Source organism: Siniperca chuatsi, linkage group LG2 (assembly GCF_020085105.1).
Source record: "Siniperca chuatsi isolate FFG_IHB_CAS linkage group LG2, ASM2008510v1, whole genome shotgun sequence".
NCBI classification, from domain to species: Eukaryota; Metazoa; Chordata; class Actinopteri; order Centrarchiformes; family Sinipercidae; genus Siniperca; species Siniperca chuatsi.
In genome coordinates this window covers 22521662-22542940 of record NC_058043.1, presented here as the reverse complement: position 1 = coordinate 22542940, position 21279 = coordinate 22521662, and the positions used below count along the sequence as shown (strand labels likewise).

Here is a 21279-nt window from a genome sequence, read left to right as displayed (position 1 = left end):
AAATGCCATGCCCTCAGAATTGGTATATTAGCATATTAAGTACTTGCAAAAATAAACATGTTGTAAGACTGCAAAAACCTATGCAGTGACAGCAACTGGAAACTGAACTTGTGCACTCTTACTATGGAGTACAAAAGTGAAAAAAATGTATATTGAATGTCAACAGAACAAACAATCAGTCATTTCACATTAAAACTGACAGAACTTTATTTTAAATTCATTTATATTTCTTTACATTGGGTTTAAAAACAGCAAAATCCTCAGCTCCAATGCATCCCTACACAGTTGGATGATGAAAGATATTCAAAAATAATAAATATAACAGTGTTATTATAGTACAAAGGGACAGCGTCAGGCTAAATCACAACTGAAAATTCTCCCCAAGGGTCTGTTTACACATCTCTGGAATCAAAGTCATTTGTCAGTCTGACCCACCTCCGCATTCATGTAGTGTACAAACATTTCTAAACTTGGTAGCGCAGTACCTGAAAGGAAGATGTCTGAAATGTGCATGTTGTAGTTTAATAATGATAATATGCTCAGATTAACTAGCTTCCCATCCAGAGCTCCAATTGCTTATTACTCAGGCGAGTCAAATGTAATTCGGAAGCACTTTTGCGCTCGCCAAAAACGATCTCTGACAACAGAATAATGCTCAGCATCACTCAGGGCAAACCCCACTTATCTCAGTCTTATTAGGGTCAAACAGACTTTGAAATGATCCAAAGCATCTTAAATACATTCTCACACCATACTTGGTTGCTTGGTACATGTAGCTATAAAAACCCTCCCCACAACGCTGAAGTCCAAAGACACACAATCTTTCTAATGTCAACCGAATTAAGGATAACGGGTTTGTTTTGTAGCTGTGCTTGCCTGGGTCCCTTTGCGCTTCGAGTATGAGCTTCAAGCAGTGAACTGAAATTTTCCAGATCAGTCAATAGGAAATAATAATTAGACAGTTTTGGCATGTGCAGGATTCGCGTAATACTTATCCAATAGAGCTCAATTTCTATTCAAATGTGTTTTTGGTAAGTGTTCAGAGCTGAAATGTGTGACAGTATTAAGTGTGACAGTCCTTTGAGTTATTATACCAATACACTGTTTAAATTCTATTTTGGAATGACAATGATGCTGGTACATACAATAACAAAAATCTGAAACGGTCCAAAGGCATATTTGTCCAGTTGTGTTCATTGTAGGATTTTCACATAAAAATAGCACAATACTGTAGCCACAGTCGGTGTAAGAGCAGTGTGATTAAATGCTGTATAATGTTGTATACACTTATTTTGGAAATGTGGACTCCATGCATATTATAACTTCATTTGGTTCAGTCTTTGTAAGACAGAACAGTTGTCTCTTTCTGCTCCAGTTTTCAGTGTTTCATAAACAGGCACTGCAGTTGGCAGGTCTATCAAGGCAAGGCAATATTCAGGCATGTTGGGAAAAGTCCTTTGGAAATCCTCTGGAAAAGGAGAGAACAAACACAAGAGTGTATGTGTTTGCCTTAAAATTTGTGTGTGTCTGTGTGTGTGTGCGCGTGTGTCTCTACAGCAGAGCATCCAGGTCCAGTTCTGGTAGAGGCTCCTTCCAATAGGAGAAACTGCTGTACTCAGGACAGTCCAAAGTAGAGGACGTGCTGCCCTCGACAGAGAGCATGGGGAAGAAATGTTCCACCAACTCACTGAGGTGGCTGTACCTACAAAACACACACACACAACTGACTCACAATCCTATTAATAAACATAGTCACGTGTGAAAGATCAAAAGTGTCTCTGTGACAGTCTAGTGTTTGTACAAGTTGCTCCCCTAAAAATAGTCTAGATTATAAAAGCTGCACATGCATGATTAGTATGCAATTGTATCATCTTTAATTATTTTCATGGCACAGGTTTATATTTGCAGCAAAATCCCAGTGAACAATTTGTGCACTTTATATGTTGCTTTCAGCCCTTTCATCCTCATTGGGATACTGGCACTGCTGTCTGCCCCAGTGTCTTTTTTGACACCACTAACAACTTTTCAAAGCATAAAAAGAAGTTGTTTATGTCTGTGTTCTGTTGCACACTTACGAGGACTTGTTGCCTTTACTCTTCTCCTGGATGAGCTCTCCTTTTGGGTTGACGGTAAATAACCTGGTATCAGGCACCCCAACCTGCTTATAGGCATAAGCATCCTGCAAAATCAAGGGCAGCAAAACAATACATTTACACAGACTAGCTTCAGTGTCACTTTAACAATATCATCTTTAGCCAGTGTTTACTTTATATCCACAAGCAAACCCCAGACTTTACTTCCACATTTCATTTCTGCCTGTTGGAGTATATTACAGAATGTGCACATTTAAATAATAATAGCAAAAACATTTAAAAACACATGGGTGTGTTCTTTGCTTTTTCCCCCCTAACAGGCACAATCTCTTGTGATTATGTACAAACCCAGGTTTGTGCCAGACGTTAAAAATCACTGCCAAATATGCAACTTAGCATCTGGAAAACCTTGACTGAAAATAGACTTGTTGCTGAAGGCTACTGCTGTATTAAAAGCCAGTCATTGCTTACGTTAGTCCTGTTGCCAAAGGCCGCGTAGAAGGGCTGTCTCTGTGGGTTGAACAGGTCCCTGATGTCACTGAGACAGGCAATTTTAAAAACCTCCGGCTTCTTCTCAATAACCTCCCTGCACAGGTCAGGACAGACAGTTCATAGTCAAAAGGGATATCTGTTCCCTTGCATACATTTATATATTTCATACAGTGTAATAGCAATAGTATTGTAGAGCTGTGATATTTTACACACACAGTTATATCCTACATTCTATTAATTCAATTAACGCTCTACAAAGAAAATACACTGTGTCTTAGTAGGACACTATCTGTACAGTAGTTCGGTAATAGTATCTGTTACCTGTGTAGTGCTGAAAAAAGGCTGCTGGGAGCCAACAGTACAGGGCCTTTAGGGAGGACAGTGCCTTTGTCATTGACCCACTGAAGGTAGTCCTTGGTGATGGCAGCCATACCTATGGCCCGCGCTGAACAATACAGGAACTTATAGCCATTTCTGCAAGAAAATGTGCAACCATATTAGTCTGATGAAACAGAATAAGAAAAATGTGGAGTTTCCCCCTTCTGCTTGTAATTGAGCTGACCTATAGCATTAAGCTCCCAAATACTTTCACCAGTACTTCCAACAACACACATGTACTGTATCCTGTTTCTCTGGAATTGTGCAACAAATAGCACTTCAAACAGAATTCAATCTTTTTTCAATTAACCGAACAGCTGAGCTTGTTTTAAAAGCACAGCATAAGACATGTGAAAATAGGGACAAACACAGAAACATCTGGCAATGCAGATTAAACAGTCAACCGCAACTAGAATGACATCAGAATGAAATCATCAGCAGTGGATGCATGTTATCTGTTTTTGCTTGTTATGGTGTGAGTAATGTGTGTGAAAGTTCATTAAAAGAAAATAAAAGGAAAAACAATAAGAGTAGAAAAACTGTTAAAGACAATGATGTTTGTTGCTCTTTGACTGCTCATAATATTTTCCAAAAAGTCATTTCACGTACTGGTGTATTTTGTGGTAGAGTTTGGCAATGCCTTTGTGTGTCCAGTCTTTTCCAAACTGAGGTAGAATATGACCCAGAGCATCAGACCTGCAGGAGACAGACAACAAACACTACTCATAATACTGACACAATGCTATAGTGTATCTTTCATAGTAATCAGGAACTCTATGTGAATTGCTTTGTATCCAATTGTCTATTGAACTAGTATCTATACATCATGGCGTGCGAGGAAAACGCAGTTGTTTGTACTTAGTGATGGTGCCGTCTATGTCTGATATGATGACGCGATCGTCCCAGTTCCACAGGTAGATGGCAGCCTCACAGCGACAGGTGCCTTGGTACTGTGTGGTCACACTGAACACCACCTTGTTGGCTCCTTCACGCAGGGCTAAGTGCTCCTAGTTATGAGAAAGGAGAGTTAGCTAGGCGTGAAGTGGACAAAACCACAAGGAAACTTCATCCTCTACATACATCAGATAGCAGAGTGAAATTTTTTATGTGGGTGTTCGAATGTGTACGTGTGTGTGCATCTCTTACTATCTGTTTAGAGGTCAGACGTAGTGATTTGCGATACATCTGGCTGATGCACTGAGTGGCGCTAAGGGTTTCTGTTGATAGGCTGGAAGCAATGGAGGCTTTTCGACCGAGGCCCGCTGCCTCATCACTCTCAATGTCATCCAGTGTGGCTCTGGAGAAACAACACACATCCAATTAACCCTTTGTGTTTGAATTATTTTGAATCTACTTATTGAGTAATGTATTATATGGACAAAGCTTTGGCACACTCTAGTGGCGCACAGGTAAACTACATAATGAGAGTTTCAGTTGATACACGAAATAACAGAAAACATCTAATGATAATAATTTTGCCCCAAACCTTTGCATATTTACAGAATTGTTTATTTGTGTGCATTATGACAACCAAATAAACAAAATTAAGATGAATAAAATCTAAAAGTTTAAAAAAAGAAAGAAACGAAAGAAATATTTTATATTTATGATTCTTGACCTGCAGTACTATGCTTAATGTTTTGCACTAAAATACGAAACCAAATTCCTTGTATGTGTAAATCTACTTGGCAATAAAGCTGTTTCTGATTTCTGAATTGTCCTTAAGTACACTCAAACAGTAGCAGTAGAACAGCCGTGGATCAGCAGGACCAGATTCCAACTGAAACACAGGTTTTATAAGGTTTATTTACTTGTGAGGTACAGTGAGGTGACTTACTTTGGAACTTTGGAAGAAACACTTGCCAGTGTCTCCTCTTGCTCGTCCTTTGAGTTCTTTTGCTGAAAAACAAGGAGGTTACATTATCAGGTACATTCAAACCGACAGCAATGTCAAGTGGCAATGGTGGTTTTTACAAACAGACAATACAGCAACCAGTTGCTTCTGACCTAACCCTTCAATGGCTTCAATTTCTATGACGCTTACCCTACCTTCCTCTCTGACTTACATAGTCAGAGCATAAAGACCAAACCTAGCTAACAAGGCAACACCTGAAAAACCCTGTTAAACACAATGGATGGATCACTGCATGTAATTATTGCAGGTGCAAACATGTAACATTTCTTTTCTTGCTGGCACATTGTCATAACTCAGTGAATAACCATTAACAGGAATTCCTAAGAATGTACCTGGTTATTGTCCATGTCTCTTCTCCTCCAGGAGAACCACCAGCGTCCAGACTTTTTGGGCATCTTGTCCTTCACCAGCTGCTCTATCGTACCCTATATGGACACAGACACACACACACACACACAAAAAGGCAATGATTATATTAAATCTGTCATCATATTCACCGGCTAACTAAGATCTTATCTGTCTTATGCTGTTAACTTGTGAATCAATAAAAAGAACTCAGTAATAAGCTTGATTCATGTTTGTAACTGGACACTGAAGAAGCCTAACTAATTAACATTATTGAAGTCTAGTGTAGAAACAATAAAATACCTTGGGTAGGTTTTTCTGGAAAGTTGTCATTGACAAGACCATTGGAGCAGCCACTGCCCAGTTATAATAGCTGTGAAAGAGGAGAGCCAGGTGAAGAACAGTCATGGACATAAGCTTGTTTAAATTGACCATTTAAGAACATTCTCTTCAAAATCTTACTTGGAGTTGATGCAGATCACAAGGCTTGGATCCTCAATGATTCCTGGATTGTTGGCAAAATCCTGGTATGTCACAATGTGCTCCATAAACTTTTCTGGATTGACGGCAAAAACAACATAACTGATTTTACTCCACTGAGAGAACCTGCCCGTTCCTTCATGTACTAGTTATATATTGCAGACAGAGAACAACAGCATGGATTCATTCCCACTTACCTTTAGTGATTTGACTGGTGTCACCCACATGTCCGCAGAGGGACATGCTGACATCCATGTTGTAGGAGGTGGAATCTGACAGGTACTCTGTACCGCTGTCCATGGCCCCGCTGCCCACTGATTGAGGCGACTGGCTCCCTGAGAAGGAGCCTTGCTCTGCCCCGTGCTGAGATGCTCCCTCTGTCTCACTGCAGGGACAACAGACACTCAATAGAGGGCAACACTTCATAGATAGCACAACATGATTATTGGGTTATTGAGTTGTTTCTGTGGAAATCAATCACTGTGGACATTGTGGGAATTAGTGACATCACTGCCTTTCAATGCATTTATCTATAAATGTTAAAAAAAAAAAAAAAATCACACATTTTTGTTTGTCATTTTCAAGATGGGGATTTCTGACTTAATTAAAAATTAGCCACTCGTACTGTATTTTATGAAGAATATCCATGATGCGTCTTTTTACCTCTTGGGGAAGTAGAGTGCAGCCACCTCAGGGTCCAACGTGGTGAGATCATCCAAGTAAATACCTGTTGGTCCTAGATGGTGATTACGTTTACCTGCAACAAAATGACACATGAACCCAACTGGTGAGCATTGACAAAGTGACGACAGAATTATTTTAACACAAAGTCTAAAATGAGACTTTACAGACACCTAAAGTGTAAGGACACAAATTAAAAAGTAACATAAATGAAAGAGCTTAGAAAAACACTTCACCTTTCTTCTTGTCCTGTTGCTCTACTTTGGAGGATACCTCAGAAGAGTTTGCTGACCCCTCTGCAGCGGTGCAGCTGGTCCCAGCGTCTCTCTCTTCAGCTTTTGGTGCACCTTTGTTGGTCAGTGAGCCTACTGCTGACCCTTCAGTCCCTCCAGGTCCACCGTCCTCCTCCCCTCCTTCAGCACAGGGATCTATCCCACTATCCCCCTCACTGACAGGGGCACTAATGGTGGAACCCTGTTCAATGTGCTCCAATAAGGCACCCTGCTGTTGTGGATTTGATAACGCTGAACTACTTGGACTTGTTACTGTGCAGTCTTCGCTCTCTTTTATGAGTTGTTTTTGTGCGTTCTTTGGTTTGTTCACACCGACCACACTATTTTTGCTTCCAGGACTAACTATATCAGTCACAGTGCTAATATGCTCAACACTGATTGTGCTTTCTTTGCTAGCAAGAGAATCGGTGCCATTAATTAGATCAGCTGAATAGGAAAATGAGTCTCTGTTCTCCTCTTCCCCTAATGTGGAGAGATCACTGGGGGTGGAATGGGCAATGTGAGAGTTTTTCTCCTTACATAAAGGGGTGGTTTGCATGGTGTGGCTACCTAGGTCTAGGGAGTGAGTCCTGGGTTGTGGCCTGACCACTGTTACACTGCCCACTCTGCCACAGCTGATCACAGGTTCATAGCACACGTCAAAGGAGTCTTGTCTCTCAATGGTGCGGAAATGGAAACTGCTGGAAGGGGGGGACATGTGCTGCATCTCCACTGGTGTCCTCTCTGATTGACACAGCTGTGAGGGGGAGGGCAGAAAGAGCAATTTGAGACAGTGTGTCAGGATGACAATCTCAGATCTACAGCATTACCACAGCACAGGTAAGCAGTAAAAGCACATCTGTGTGTGAGTGTATGTGTATGTTGCCATACCATGGGAAAACCTCCCCAGTTCCACTGCATCTGAGGCCCAGAGGACTCTTGGGGTTTAACCAGGAGCTCAGAGTCACTCTTAGGAGAAGGTGGTCGGCTGTAGAACACACTGCTGGGAAGGAGAAAGAGAGATAAAGAGAAAAAGGTAAATTAATGTAAATACAGGAGTGCTGAATAAATCAGTATGACTTTATCTCTGGCAGCTGATAATGATTCTTAAACTGCCTCATTGGGGCTGCTCAACACAAACAAATAAATCAATCAATTTCTCGCAAAGATTAACCTTCCTCACCTCTCCGAGGGTGACTGCTCTCCATCTGAGTGTGGATGAATGTCTCTGGTCTGTGTGGCCCCCAGCTCCTCATTTGGCTCCTCAGACAGCGAGTAGTACACTGACTTACTTTAACACACACAAGAAGATATTTTTCTACTACTGTGCTAACTTTGAAGGTGTGAACACTGAATCACACGACACCCTGTAAAAAGGTTGCCCGTATTGATAATCCCACTGAGAATCAACACCACAGTATGAAACTCAATGCAGTTTTCAGCTGCTTTCTGCTCATTGTTTTGTTCTGGCAGCAGCTGTCCTGCATAGAGAATTTAATAGTGACCAAAATGCTGAAATATTATACCACCACAATGTCAACAATAATAAAACCCATTTCAAGTGTGCTGCTTTAAATGTATCATTGCAATGTCCTTTCGAGGAATCACTCCAGGATGGCAATAGGTAAAAAAAGACACTGTAGCAGAATAATTTGCTCACTAATTACTGCTGAAAATTATAAGCATAATTAATTTACTAACAAGATGCAAAAAACTTGTCATGAAACAGAACAGAGGACATCCACTGCAGAGGGAACAGACAGATGATGAAAAACTAGTGGGAGACCTTGAATACGTGGATAAATACAGGGCCCACTAAGAGGATTAAGGCTGTTTTCTTACAAGGTGTTTCCAAAAGCATTGTAATTTCAGCGGCTCTTAGAAACGATTGTAGATTAAGCTCTTTCCCGTTTGCAGAAAGCTAAGAGTGTCTTAAACAGTCTGTTCACCTTAAAGAACATACAGTATTTTATCTGTTTTAATCACTGACCTGACTTGCAATGGTGTGACAGGCTCCTCTTTAGCAGGACTTTCCTGCCCGGCCTGATCGCTTTCTCTTTCCCACTCTTTCTCTCTTTCTCTCTCATCTGATGAGGAGTGGGCCTCTTCTCTCAGGTGATTATCAGAACGCATGCGTTTGCGGCGGCGTTTCTTCCTGCGGGCGCCAGATCCAGCGATGGAGGATCCCTCAGCAGTCTCCTCGATCTCCTCAGGGACCTCAAGAGGAATTGGGGAGGTGCACAGATGGGCTGGGACCTGGGATTAAGGGGGGTAAAAAGAAATGTTTGCAATGATGAATTAAAGATAACAGGCTTCCCAAGTTGCAATGTTACCAAAGAATAGCAACAATGATTAATATTAAGAGCTGAAGCCAATGGTCATCAAATGTTGGTCATCTTACCTCCATGTTTTCATTTTCCTCCACAAAAAAAGCTTCTCCATTGTCACCCAGCTTCATGTGCAGGTCAACTATTTCTCCATTTACCTCAATGTCCACCTAAAATCACAGTGATGCATACGTGTCAAAAAATGATCAAAAGCAGACAGAGAGAACTGTAGTAGAATTGAAGTTAAAAGAATTAAATGAGACAGAGAAAACACTGACAATTTTCTCCTTGGAGCGGAGCACACCCAGCTTGCCGAAGCGGACGTGAAAGGGGGAACACTGGAACGATCCATCAGGCTGTCGCACCACAATGACATCGATCCCTCCGGTAAGTGTGGCGGGGTTCAGGCCACGGTACAGCTCCTTCACCGTCACAAACACTGTCTCCGCAAACTGGCCCACAATATTCATGGTTTGGGACTGGAAAGAAAAAAAACAAGAAGTGAGAACAGTGAGGCTATGTTGGATGACACATGAAACAAAAAGTGTCTGCATTCAGTGTTTTCTGTTGTCTGCGGTTTGATCCTTCTGTCCATTTTTTCCCCAATATCAGCAGCACTCAAATAACAATGTCATCCATCCATCAAACCTTTCCAATAAGGTTAGCTCCAAACAGAAGGGTGTGTGTCCCTTGAATGATTGAATGTTTTGACTAAACCCTATTGACCTTTGGAATCAGATCTTGATCATGACTAATGGGCTAAAGGTCAACAGCTGGGAGGGAAGATGAGATCTATTAAAGACACGTATCTAGAGGTTTATCACTATAAGACAATAGGCTGACTGACTACTGAAGTCATTATCTTGGCCTGGCCTGATGATTATGTGAAAAGGTTCACTGGGTGGAGTTCCAACATAGATAGACACTGTGCAAAATATGACTTATTTGGCCACACATGTCCACACCGTACAACAAGTGTGAGACCAAAGAGATGACAAATTCTAGCTAATTTTCAAAAGTTAGTTAATTATAAGTTAGGTTGAAAATAAAAAGGGTACATTATTCCCATTATGTATCCTTTTCTCCTCAGCAGGCCAGAACATGTCCAACAACAAGTAGCTTTAGTAAGTCAAGAACTCAAACTTTGCCAAAGGCTACTGAAAACATCTAATTTGGCCTAGTTTGGACCTGCATAATCATTGCAGGACCGTCAAAGTAGCTCTTGTGGGATTTAGAAACAAGTATGTTACCTCAATTGGCCTTACGATCCCCTGTCATATCTAGACAGTGCTTCTTTGAAGAAATACTATCAGTCTATTACCTTGTAATACTATTTTAAGTTAAAATGAACTTGAAGTGAATATTTTCAGTCTGCAACGAACTGAAGCCACAAACTGGAGGCCAGCAGAGGTAACTTTTACTGTAATTTGGGGAATTTTCAATTTTTCGCTTTAAAAAAAGCTAGGGGAAATAAATTCTACCTTTGTGAAGCTTATAAGTTGTGTCAACTTTTTGTCAACACAACTTAGTAACTAAGTTGATCACAAGAGACAGGATGTGTCAGGATCTGTCAGACTCAAACGAGCCTCGGAATTTCCAATTTAGTCTGAGCAGCCCAACCAATACCCCAATTTAGATAGATAATGAGTTTGATCATACACTTTCATATTCCTGAGGAAAACAGTCTAGGTAAACTTGGGCGGATTCTGAAAACACAAAGAGTTACTCTCTACACGCCTGCAAAATTAATCAATCCTGTCTATAGCATCATCTGTCATGACCAAGTCCACATTACCAATCTCATGTCTTACCCACAGTGAAGAATGCAGATGTCCCCTCCCAACCAGGCTGTGCTCCCTTGACCTCCCTTCTGCCATATGACACCACTATGCAGGCTTTTTCCACCACAGGAACTCCAGAACAGTCTAAAGAAACTTTACCTCCATTTCCACCAGAGAAACCTGTCAACTCCATTCCCCAGAATGCTCGGCTGCCTCTAAAGGCTAGGGCCATTTAACCCCCCCCATATCTGTCTGTAGATGTAAAGCTACATTTTGTTAGCTTTGACAGCTGAGACGTAGCTATAAAAGTACAGTCGATTAACTGCTAAGTTAGACAGGACTTTCCACTTGATCATCAGAGATGACAGCGCTCTAGTCCTCTCTGGTCTGAGCTAGGGTGCAAAATATAGCAATCTATGAGAGAGTCCTAGTATATTCAGTCACACACTGATGCTTCCTCTATCTAACACAATTTGACAAGCACATACACAACCTCCTGTCACACCGAATTCATACTTCCCCACTTACACTGCACATGACAGCCAGACCAGCAGTTTCTGAAAGGCTTGGACAGGCTATTCAAACATGCTTGGCATGAAAACACACACACACACACACACACAATAAGCGACCACACAGTTTCTGGGCTTGACCACAGCTCTCTGGGCCATCAAAGATGAGGGGACTCTCCAGCAGTCATGCTCTGCCAACACTGGAAAATCCTTCACAGGCCTAGCCGACTTGGGAGGAACTCAAGCAAATTTTGATGGATATCACTGCCTGTGCTGCCTATGGAAGAGGACATGACAGAAAGGTAGGCCTAAATTGGAAAACAATGTCTAAAAAAGTGAGGAGTCATTAGAGTTGATGTAGCTAATCAGCCTTGCTGTGCAGTAAAAAACAACAACAAAAAAACCCCATTCTGGCTTATCATGTAACTGATCCAACAGCGCAAATGTAAAATATGAGTGTGTAGCTCATGGCCTTCTGATGTGAATGATCTCTTTCTGTGCCCATTCAGGCTTCTATATCTGTATTTGATTTAGAGTGATACTTGACTAAAACTGCCAGGTCAGCTGTATTTAGAAAGCGAGAAGAACAAAAGCCTGCAGTAGACAATGGTAGTGAGAGACGACAAAATGTAGGTAGAAGGATGACAGAAGGGAACGATGAGGGGGTTAATAACTGATGTACAAGGATCAAATGTTTTCATCTGTAGCAGCATGCTGTTTCTAATGTATCAAACACATTCCTATACTTATCCCTCATGTGTAAATTGGCATAATTCCAAGCTTCACTGCCTTTAAGTTGTCTTCACCTCATTGAGGAATTCAAACTGATGACGTTGACACAACTAACCATAGTTTTCATTATGTGTTAATCTGCATTTTAATTTTTGGATTCACTGATTTTGTCAAAGAAATGTCAAAAAATAGTGAAAGATTCCCATCAAAAGTTCTGAAAGCCCCATGTGACATTTTCAAATGTCTTGTTTTATATTCATTTTAAAATGACATACAATTCTGAGTGAAGTTCTGAATGGTGAATAAGCAAAAATGTGACATTTTTGCTTGATTAAATGCCTTAATCCATGGTCAAATAGTTGCAGCACAAGCTGACATGCTAGATTTAAATCAGTCATTCACACACTATTCCAAATGTGCCTTAAATACACCAGTTTCTCAGTGTTTAGAGCCAGCCAAGTGTTTGGAGAGTGTAGTCTTTTACTGACCATTGCCTCATAGAAGACAGACACACAGAGGTTACCTCACTCTAATGCAATGTTATTCAGCATATCCATCATCTTTTCTTGCCCGCAGTTGCATAAAAAAATGTCAGTTACATCAGATTTTATGATAACGTATTATCTATCACCATAATTGACTCAGAGAAAGTCACTCCCTCAGGGTGCAGGAGAACTAATGAAGGTCGTAAAGAACTCAATGAAAGACAGCAAGTTCCTGAGGGATTTTAAGAAAAAAAATGTAACAGATTTTAAAGACAGTTTTTTCGTTATAAGTTACCCATGTGTCTCTATATATCGAATGCATAAAACGAGATACACCACAAACTCAAACAACTTCCGCAACGGGGTTACGTACAGTCTCACTTTATGGTGCAATCCAGTGTTGGCCGCTGAAACTCTCGACACTTAAAACACTAGCTACAAAACACGTTTGCTCTACCGTTAATTAAAACGCTTTAAAACTAGAGACACGTCCTATTTATGAAAAACCTAAAGCTATGTTCAAAACTTCATCAACAATTTGCTTTGGTTGACAGGGAATTCAGTGTTGAAACATCTTTACGAACGATGTGTAAGTTATAGCAAGTAAAAATAATCTTGCAAATTGACATAATTCTGCTAGCTCTGACCAGCTAACATCTTCCACGACTGCAAGAGATGTTACAGCCAGTTTATTGTATCTGCATTGATGCTGACAATGTTGACAGCAGCTTACCTTTCGAGTGGCTTTTCAGATTGAGAAAATAACAGCCATCCCGGACGCTTCCTAGTATGCTGCGCCTGCGCAAAATACAAGTCAATCACTCCGATGGCCAATGAGCAAACTGGAAAACAAAAAATGACCCGCCTCTACCGTTCATTTGTAAACAAGGCGTTCAAGGATGCCTACATTTCTTTAGTTTTTAATGTGTCATTGTCATATAAGATAAGGAATAAACAGGTATTACAGTATTTACAATTAATACAATTTATAAATATTTAATTGACATATTGTAGTTTACTGGCAAACGTTGACTTTGGCTGTTGATTGGCACAATCTCTGTGAACAGAGCCTCTTAGTTAAACTAAAACAAATCAGTTACAAAACCTTGGAAACTGATCACATCTTGAACAGCTCCATCAAACAGCAGACAGTGCTTAGCAAAAGGGCTCCTCCTCTGCTCTAATTCAGATGATGAAGTTGAGTTGAATTCAGTCTCTGGGCGATCCAGTGAATCCACAGGTCTTCCGTCTTAAACCATAGCTTGTGGAAGAGACTGGGGATGGTGTACAGGAGCTCCTGAGGCAATGGTGATAAAAGTGGACACATGCAGACACAATATGGGTCAACAGAAAATGCATGGTGTAAAGCTGTGTATAATAATTTCTGTCACATGAAGAGGGTTCATAATACTGCTACTGTACTGAAGCTTCACTGCATTTAACACTCCATTGGAGGACTTGTTATTGTTGTTCTATGTACACCTTTCCACAAAAATACTGTTAAACAAAAAATACAGTAATCTGGCCTCTTAGCGATTCTATCATTCATTGAAGGGTTTTCTGTATTTCAGAAAAGATAACTAGCTAGGCCCAGCAGAGGGCATCACTGCATCTGCACAGAGCCTCAATATTCTACTGTCACTACTCTGAATTTTTACTAAAAATGTGAATATGCTGCATTTCTTAAACCATTCAAAACAGATGATGTACTGTTTTAATGATAAAATACATATATTTTTTAGATTTTCCTAGAATACACACACACATATAAGGAACAACAGATGAACAACACAAGCAAGGACATATGTGGTAAATTGTATTCTGTAAATCAGATGCTCAGTATGCAGAAGGTTGGGCTCTTGTACCAAAGAACTTCATCATAAGCATTACAGCAAAAGTGAACTTTTGAAAACTGAGGAGACTAAATAGTCATTTTACAATTAAATAAAGACACGCTGACAAAAAAAGTATTATTTGCTATTGAAGATATCCAACCCAAAAGACTACTCCTACTACAGCATACATTATGCACTCTTCTCATTACGGCGATGAAGATGTTACACATTAATTAATTTTGTCAAGGCAGTAGGTATTCAATATCTTCACAGTATCTTGACCGAAAAAACAGGCTGAATCGGAGTAAACAGCTGCCAAAAAGTGTCAGAGCACATTTATTTACACTGAATAAACAGTCAAGTAAGTTTTCCTTGAGTGCTTCTTTAATACAACATGATGAGAAAAAGAGTGAGTAACCACAAAACAGATGTTGCCCCCCATGACATAATTTAAGGTGTTCCCTGCATGTTCTGGCCCCAGTGATTGCCAGCCAAACTGCCTATTTAAGGAAACCCATAGCCTTACAACAGAAACACTGGCTTTCAAAACTGCTCTGCATCTGCATCTGCTCACAACTCTCTCTCCCCCATGTTTCCACTCCACAGAGCCTCCTCTAAATGTTTAGGCCCTTTTCTCTAAATAAGGCAGCCTTATCGTTGTTCCTGTCATTTCTGCCTTTTCCCCAAACATCCCGAGCAGCGTCTGTGGCAGTAGCAAGCTGCAGCCTGTGCATTCTTTTGCCTTGTATGGAGAAATGGCTTGGCCTGAGATGTCTTTGTATGGGACAGGGCGGCCTCTCCATTGGCCGGGGCAGAAGGGGGAGGGACCCACCGGGAGTCTGATTCTTTAAACAAACTTTTCAATAGGACTGCCTGCTTCCCTTTCGCACTGCTGTGTCGGACCCAGACAAAAGGAGCCTGTTATTTCTACCTGAAGCCAAGGTGAGAAAGAATGCTGTTTTTACCACTGGATTGTATAAAGAGCATACATAGTGTACATAAAATCTCCTATTTTATGTGTTTTAAAAGGACTGGAAATGTCAATTCTCTGAGTTCAGTGGTACAATGCTCAACTGTCAGTGCTGAGAGTGAAGGGGAGGATAGAGTTACAGAGAGCTTCTGAAGGGGCTCTTTGATTGAAGTTACCAAATCAGCTACAATGGAGCTTTTTCATCTGTTGATCAAGGAGAAGACAGACCTGTAGAGGTGCTCACCTTAGACCTGTGTATATTTCTGTGTATGAAGTATAAATGTACTGTATGCATGTGTGTTTACTTCCATGTCATCACTACGGCGCATTAGACAGAGGAATTTATGAATGCAGCTGACCCATTTAGAACTTATACACGCAGACATACGCACCTCTAATGTCTTTTTATCGGCGATGAGTGCTTAACTTCCACTTTGCTCTCTGTTTGTTTTTGGGATTCCTGACCGTTAGTCTTCACTTGAGTAGCGGCGACCTACATGACCTGGAGTTAGAGCGAGGGATGACAGCCTGACTGTTTGGTGATATCAAAGTGTGTGTGTGTGCGTGTGTGTGTGTGTGTGTGTGTGTGTGTGTGTGTGTGTGTTCTTGCTGGACCAAGGGACAGAAGGGCTTTGTCATCCAGTGGATAAAAGGGTCCACAGAGGAGCTGTGGTGGACAGAGAACAAATACAATTGTCAGTACAAGCCAAGATGAGGCATGTCAGCCAAAAGCTTACGTTGCTGAAGTCAGACATATTTGTTCTCTGCCTCTTTGTGAATCATTGTTGATTCACTCTCTGCAGAATGCAGAAGATTTGAGCTGTTACGGCACCAGGCTCAGCGGGACTCAGACTTCTTTTCTTGTGCCTTGAAAATGTAGTTGTGAAATAATCACACTAGTCAAAGAATCTAGCTTACTGATTGCTTGAAAGAGATGTAGAGTTAAACACCAATCAGCCTCTCTCAGGAGACAGTGCCCTACTGTATCACTGGAGCCAAACAAGAATGCACAATAGAGATAACTAAATTCCAGGGCCTGAAATTGGACTGTTTACATTGGAACCACTTGATTTGAGCCCCAACAAATTCTCTTAAAGTTGCACAATTGCAGCGTAAATTGCTGCAAATGTCTGCATAATGAAAACATGGTGTATTGTGAGAAGATTTTACCGGGAGAGAGAAGCCCTAATCAGATTGAGGAATTCCTCTGTTCCTGAAACCCTAAATTGGAGCTAGACGCCGTTTTGTTTCCAGCTTCCTCAGTGACTGTGAGATGGAGAATGGAAAGGCTTTGGGCCAACAACACACACCTTCCAGATTTCTTCATTTTTCTGGCACATAAGGGGCACAGAAGCAGCCAAACAGTAGTCAATCGAAAGGAAAGACTAATCCAACATGTGTCTTTAGTGAGAGAAAGGAAAGAGTGAAACAATTGCTGACAAAACCTGTGTGTGTGTGTGTGTGTGCGTGTGTGTGTGTGTGTGTGTGTGTGTGTGTGTGTGTGTGTGTGGTATTGAGAGCAAGTTAACTACATCTTTGTTGACCTGCTTTGTTTGGCACTCACATAAATGAATTCCCTCCCTGTAGCCTTTATACTGAGAACCCCAGACACAGATCCATATTTGGACCTAATGTCTTAACATAAATGCAACTGTGAACAATAAAGTTATTCATGAAGATTATAAATTCCTGGCAGAACTTAGGCAGGTCGTACCAATTTGCATTGACAATAAAAGTTATAATTCTGCCCTAGTGATACAGCAGCATTTATTTGTATAGCGATCAACAGAGGCAGAAACTTCTATATACTCAACAGAAAGAGATAAGGAGATAGGCAAAGCTGCTCAACCCGGCCTTCTCTGGCTTTTCTGTGAGGCCTTTGTGAATCATACAAGCTACAGAGATGGCAGACCCAAAAATGTAGGACTAAAGGACTACTCCAGCCCCTTAGATATGATGACAGACAGTGCCCTTGGAGACAGAGATTTGGTGAATATAGGACAGCTAAGAGCTATTTATAAGTGTAGGAGTTCACTTCTTTGTAGCCATTACTGTAATGTGCTGTACAATACATGGATGTAGTGTATTTTTTATTTAGCTACCAAAATTTTGTTGGTAACCGGAAAAATCTCTTTTTTAAATACATTTATTTTTCTTTATATTGCACTTTTTTTCAGATTATAAGAGAAACAGTGTACTTAATTTGAATTTGTGGTAAATGTGTGAGTTTTTGTATTGTACACAGGCTGGCATATCATGGCAATTCTGGTCCTTTATTTATTTGAGCAGTTAGGAATTAAAAAAAATATAGATAAAATAAATTTAATTTACTTGTACGTAATGAAACTCTCCCTGACGAGAATATCTACACGCAGAACATCACATCTTATTACCTGAGCCCACTGGTGATCAGCGCGCTTAATTCTTAATTTACAAAAAATCATGTATAATCTGTTTTACCATTAACAAAGCCTGTATTTATATGAGGAATTTTCCATTGCTGTAGTCTTTAAATGCTAATATTTGAGAGGATGTGACTTGGCTGGACATGATTAACAGTTTGGGAACATTGTTACAGATTTAAAAGCACAAAGCAGATTTCAAAAGCACAGTACATTTAAAGATGCATCTGGAAAAATGAGTATGTGCATACATCTACATCTGCTCAACTTTGAGAGATGTACGTTTGCTATATGATGTCATTTTTAAGGTTTTAAATTAAAGACGAAAACAAAGGGTGTGCAATCTTTACCTGAGTAACTGATCTTATTGTGTGAGTTAGTGCCACCTACAGTAAACACATCACCTCTGCGCCTCTCAGGGCATGATGTCATACCTCATATGTGACTCATCAGCCACATTCACCTGCTCCTTCCCACCTGTCCAGCCTGTCCCTCTGTCTGCTATTGCCCACTGGGTATAACTCAGTCACAGAACACACACACACACACACACACACACAACAAATTCTTGCAGACCTGAACATGAGTGACAGGTCTAATTGCGGAAGATCTGAAGTTGGCTGCAGTGTGCACTGTGGAGACATTTTCACACCCATCACTGTACCTGACATTTAGGCAGAATGTGATTCTCTCTAGAGGAAGCGAGAGGAAAAGATTCTCCTGCTTGGGGCAAACGAAAGAGAAAACATAAAAGAGCTACATGGATGCAGTGCTCCAGTTTTTAGCACTGTAATGCTAAATATACATCAAATTCAATGCATCTTTTCAAATGGATGCTGAAATCTGTATTCATGTCAAGCTGTGTTAACCAGCAATATACCCTGATGGTACAGCATTATTACAGTCTAATCCATGAATCCCGCCTTTTGAATGTGCACAGGCCCAGATCCAGCCGCCACCATGTCGAGCAAGCGCGCCAAGGGAAAGACCACCAAGAAGCGCCCTCAGAGGGCCACCTCCAACGTCTTCGCCATGTTCGACCAGTCTCAGATCCAGGAGTTTAAAGAGGCGTTCAACATGATCGACCAGAACAGAGACGGTTTCATCGACAAGGAGGATCTGCATGACATGCTGGCCTCTCTGGGTACACAGGCTTGTTCTCACTACACTTCGTTTTTATGGCTACAAGTGTAGATCTGAGGTTTAAAAGCAGAACTATGACACTACTTTTAAAGGGATACGCGACCTATTATACATGACATGACAGATCAGATCATGAGGAGTACTATTCATCTGAGGAGTAGTGTGAACAGCTGTATAATATATTCTAGAGCTCTCTAAAAAGCTGAGAATTCAGTTTGGGCTCGGAAACGGTACATTTATAACAGAAAGCCGTCGTTACAAGCTAGGAGAGAGGTGTTTAAAAGATGTGGGGTGTCTAACGAAAGATACCATAGAGCTGCATTATGGGTAATGTAGGATCCAGTGTTATTGGAGCTCAAAGTCAGGATATCTCAGCCTCTGCTACTTCAACTGACCATTCTTTTTTAAAAAGATACATGTAACAGTGTTGTTCGTCCTCAGGTAAGAACCCCTCTGACGAATACCTGGAGGGGATGATGGCCGAAGCACCAGGGCCCATCAACTTCACCATGTTCCTCACCATGTTTGGAGAGAGGCTCAACGGAACGGACCCCGAAGACGTCATCCGCAACGCCTTTGCCTGTTTTGATGAGGAGGGATCTGGTGAGTCAGTATAAACAAAATACTCATTCTGTATACACAGATCATGGCACTTAACACTTGGAACCTTATCTCCCACTTAATGGATGTTATCTGTGTCCAAGGCGTGATCCATGAGGACCATCTGAGAGAGCTGCTGACAACCATGGGCGATCGCTTCACAGATGAAGAGGTGGACGAGCTGTTCCGTGAGGCGCCCATCGACAAGAAGGGCAACTTCAACTACGCAGAGTTCACCCGCATCCTCAAACATGGCGCCAAAGACAAGGATGACGAGTAGAGGGAGGAGCCGACTGCATCGGCCCCCCCGCACACATACTGCACCGCAAATCAGTCTTGAGTTCCTGCCTTTACAGGTCTTGTAGGTTTGAGAGAAATTGAATAGGAATAGTATATATCAAAGTCTTTTATAAAAGGGCAGAAATGGCCACTGTGTTACATTTATTTCAATCTACACGTTTATTAAAGGTAGGAGCTTGGGATTCATTTGGGATCCACAGAAATATTTCGCAATACACTACTTTTCAACTTTTATCATCATTGAAGGTTACCATGAAGAGAGGTGTATTTGCATCTCATAGCTACAAGTCTACTGCGGCCTCAGCCACTTGGACTGCAGTTGTTCTGACCTTTTGTAGATCGTTGCAGGGAACCTGGTTGGACTTTTGTGCAGGGGGCCATTTTTTGGACTGCCAGATTCAGTGCTTCAGAGTACCAGCAATGTTTACCTCTTCCTGCCAATTAGCCATCACATCTGCACAAGCACTGCAACAAGTCTCCTTATCTGTAATATTTGTATCCCTGAATGTTGGAAATGGATAAGAAGATTCGATCATTCTGATTGTGTTTATTAAAAGTAGTGAGTACTTGATTAAATGGCTACCAAAGCTTTTGGTCTAAACTCATATCTTCCTTCCATCAGCTGGTTGTGTGTATTTGTTGAAGGATCAGGTATGTCTGTGTTGTTGAAGGAATTCAGTCTTGAAATTGCTCAGGCAAATAAAGTACCTTTTTTCATGCTGTTGACCGCAAAAAGTGTAGATGTGTGTTTGGGGTATTTTTTAAGTTGTCATTGTATCCATTTCTTTCAAACAAGTGTCTCCTACCTACTTCACATGCTTAAATCATCATCAGTGTTTCGGGATGTATTAGCTCTTTGTCCCACATAACAGTAGTACTTTACACTACCACCATTCCCCAAAGGAAACTGTAGTTTGAGCTGTATACAAGAGCATGAGTGCACTAACCTGGAGGTTTTTTCCCCCAAAAGATTTGCTTTCAACTACATACCATACAATGTTAACGTAACTAAATGCCAACTACTGCAAGTAGTGACAAACTGAAGACAAAAGTAATGTATCAATCAAATGTTTGGAAGTAATGTGAACACAATTTGTAATAAATTGGCTAAAACGTGCAATAACATTAGTGCACTCCTTGTGCAGTGCAACGTTGTTACTTTTATATGGTAAATTACTTTTATATGGTATATGGCTATGAAAATATTGTCTTTCCAAGAAAACATCCGCTACATTCCACTATGAGAATATCTGATATTTAAGTATAATACATTTTTTTTCCTATGTGGCCTACTAATTAATTTTTTTTTTAAGTATACTTCAAGCTTTAAAGCACCTGAAAACTTTGCTTTTCTCTATAACAATAGATATTTGTGACTAAATAAACGATAAAGCTAATATTTGGAAAAGTCATCTTTATTGAGAGTGTAACACTCCATAACCAATTTGCTTCATCAGGACTGTGTTGGTGTGGTTTGATCACATTTGATTGACGGCGGCCAAACAACCCAACAACTGCCATCAGATTCGCATTCAA

At 40.8% G+C, this 21279-nt stretch overlaps 2 protein-coding genes across 8 annotated transcripts; one reads left to right on the top strand and one right to left on the bottom strand.

The window, feature by feature from the left end:
- Positions 1 to 182: 182 nt before the first annotated feature.
- LOC122868651 (phosphatidate phosphatase LPIN2-like) lies at positions 183 to 13359 on the bottom strand. 5 transcript variants are annotated; one of them, XM_044180837.1, is made up of 20 exons: positions 13227 to 13359; positions 9262 to 9462; positions 9058 to 9153; positions 8647 to 8912; positions 7840 to 7947; positions 7548 to 7659; positions 6621 to 7413; positions 6367 to 6460; positions 5901 to 6088; positions 5686 to 5779; positions 5527 to 5596; positions 5211 to 5303; positions 4801 to 4862; positions 4110 to 4260; positions 3822 to 3970; positions 3573 to 3659; positions 2907 to 3059; positions 2565 to 2679; positions 2076 to 2179; positions 183 to 1702 (listed from the first exon to the last, which is right to left on the bottom strand). In XM_044180837.1, the coding sequence occupies exons 2-20, from the start codon at positions 9451 to 9453 to the stop codon at positions 1552 to 1554; spliced, it is 3078 nt and encodes a 1025-aa protein (XP_044036772.1). In that variant the 5' UTR covers positions 9454 to 9462; positions 13227 to 13359; the 3' UTR covers positions 183 to 1551. The 5 variants fall into 5 exon arrangements, with proteins under 5 accessions (XP_044036772.1, XP_044036763.1, XP_044036781.1 ...); XM_044180828.1 differs by lacking the exon at positions 13227 to 13359 and adding an exon at positions 10795 to 10813; XM_044180846.1 differs by lacking the exon at positions 13227 to 13359 and adding an exon at positions 9632 to 9721.
- A 1754-nt stretch (positions 13360 to 15113) lies between these two features.
- On the top strand, positions 15114 to 20483 carry myl9b (myosin, light chain 9b, regulatory). Of its 3 annotated transcripts, XM_044180795.1 has the most exons (5): positions 15219 to 15270; positions 15770 to 15848; positions 18641 to 18844; positions 19285 to 19446; positions 19548 to 20483. In XM_044180795.1, the coding sequence occupies exons 3-5, from the start codon at positions 18661 to 18663 to the stop codon at positions 19721 to 19723; spliced, it is 522 nt and encodes a 173-aa protein (XP_044036730.1). In that variant the 5' UTR covers positions 15219 to 15270; positions 15770 to 15848; positions 18641 to 18660; the 3' UTR covers positions 19724 to 20483. The 3 variants fall into 3 exon arrangements, with proteins under 3 accessions (XP_044036722.1, XP_044036730.1, XP_044036712.1); XM_044180787.1 differs by lacking the exon at positions 15770 to 15848 and having other exon boundaries at positions 15114 to 15270; XM_044180777.1 differs by lacking the exons at positions 15219 to 15270; positions 15770 to 15848 and adding an exon at positions 17192 to 17321.
- The last annotated feature ends 796 nt before the right edge of the window (positions 20484 to 21279 follow it).

Coding starts and splice junctions, on each gene's coding strand:
- myl9b (XM_044180777.1), top strand. CDS start 17,252: ATGATGACAGACAGTGCCCTTGGAGACAGAGATTTGGTGAATATAGGA. Junction 17,322..18,640: donor GCTAAGAGCTATTTATAAGT/GTAGGAGTTCAC, acceptor GAATGTGCACAG/GCCCAGATCCAGCCGCCACC. Junction 19,447..19,547: donor TTTTGATGAGGAGGGATCTG/GTGAGTCAGTAT, acceptor TCTGTGTCCAAG/GCGTGATCCATGAGGACCAT.
- LOC122868651 (XM_044180808.1), bottom strand. CDS start 9,537: ATGCAGACACTTTTTGTTTCATGTGTCATCCAACATAGCCTCACTGTT. Junction 4,261..4,800: donor GTTTCTTCCAAAGTTCCAAA/GTAAGTCACCTC, acceptor TTGTTTCTCCAG/AGCCACACTGGATGACATTG. Junction 3,971..4,109: donor GTCTGACCTCTAAACAGATA/GTAAGAGATGCA, acceptor TCTCATAACTAG/GAGCACTTAGCCCTGCGTGA.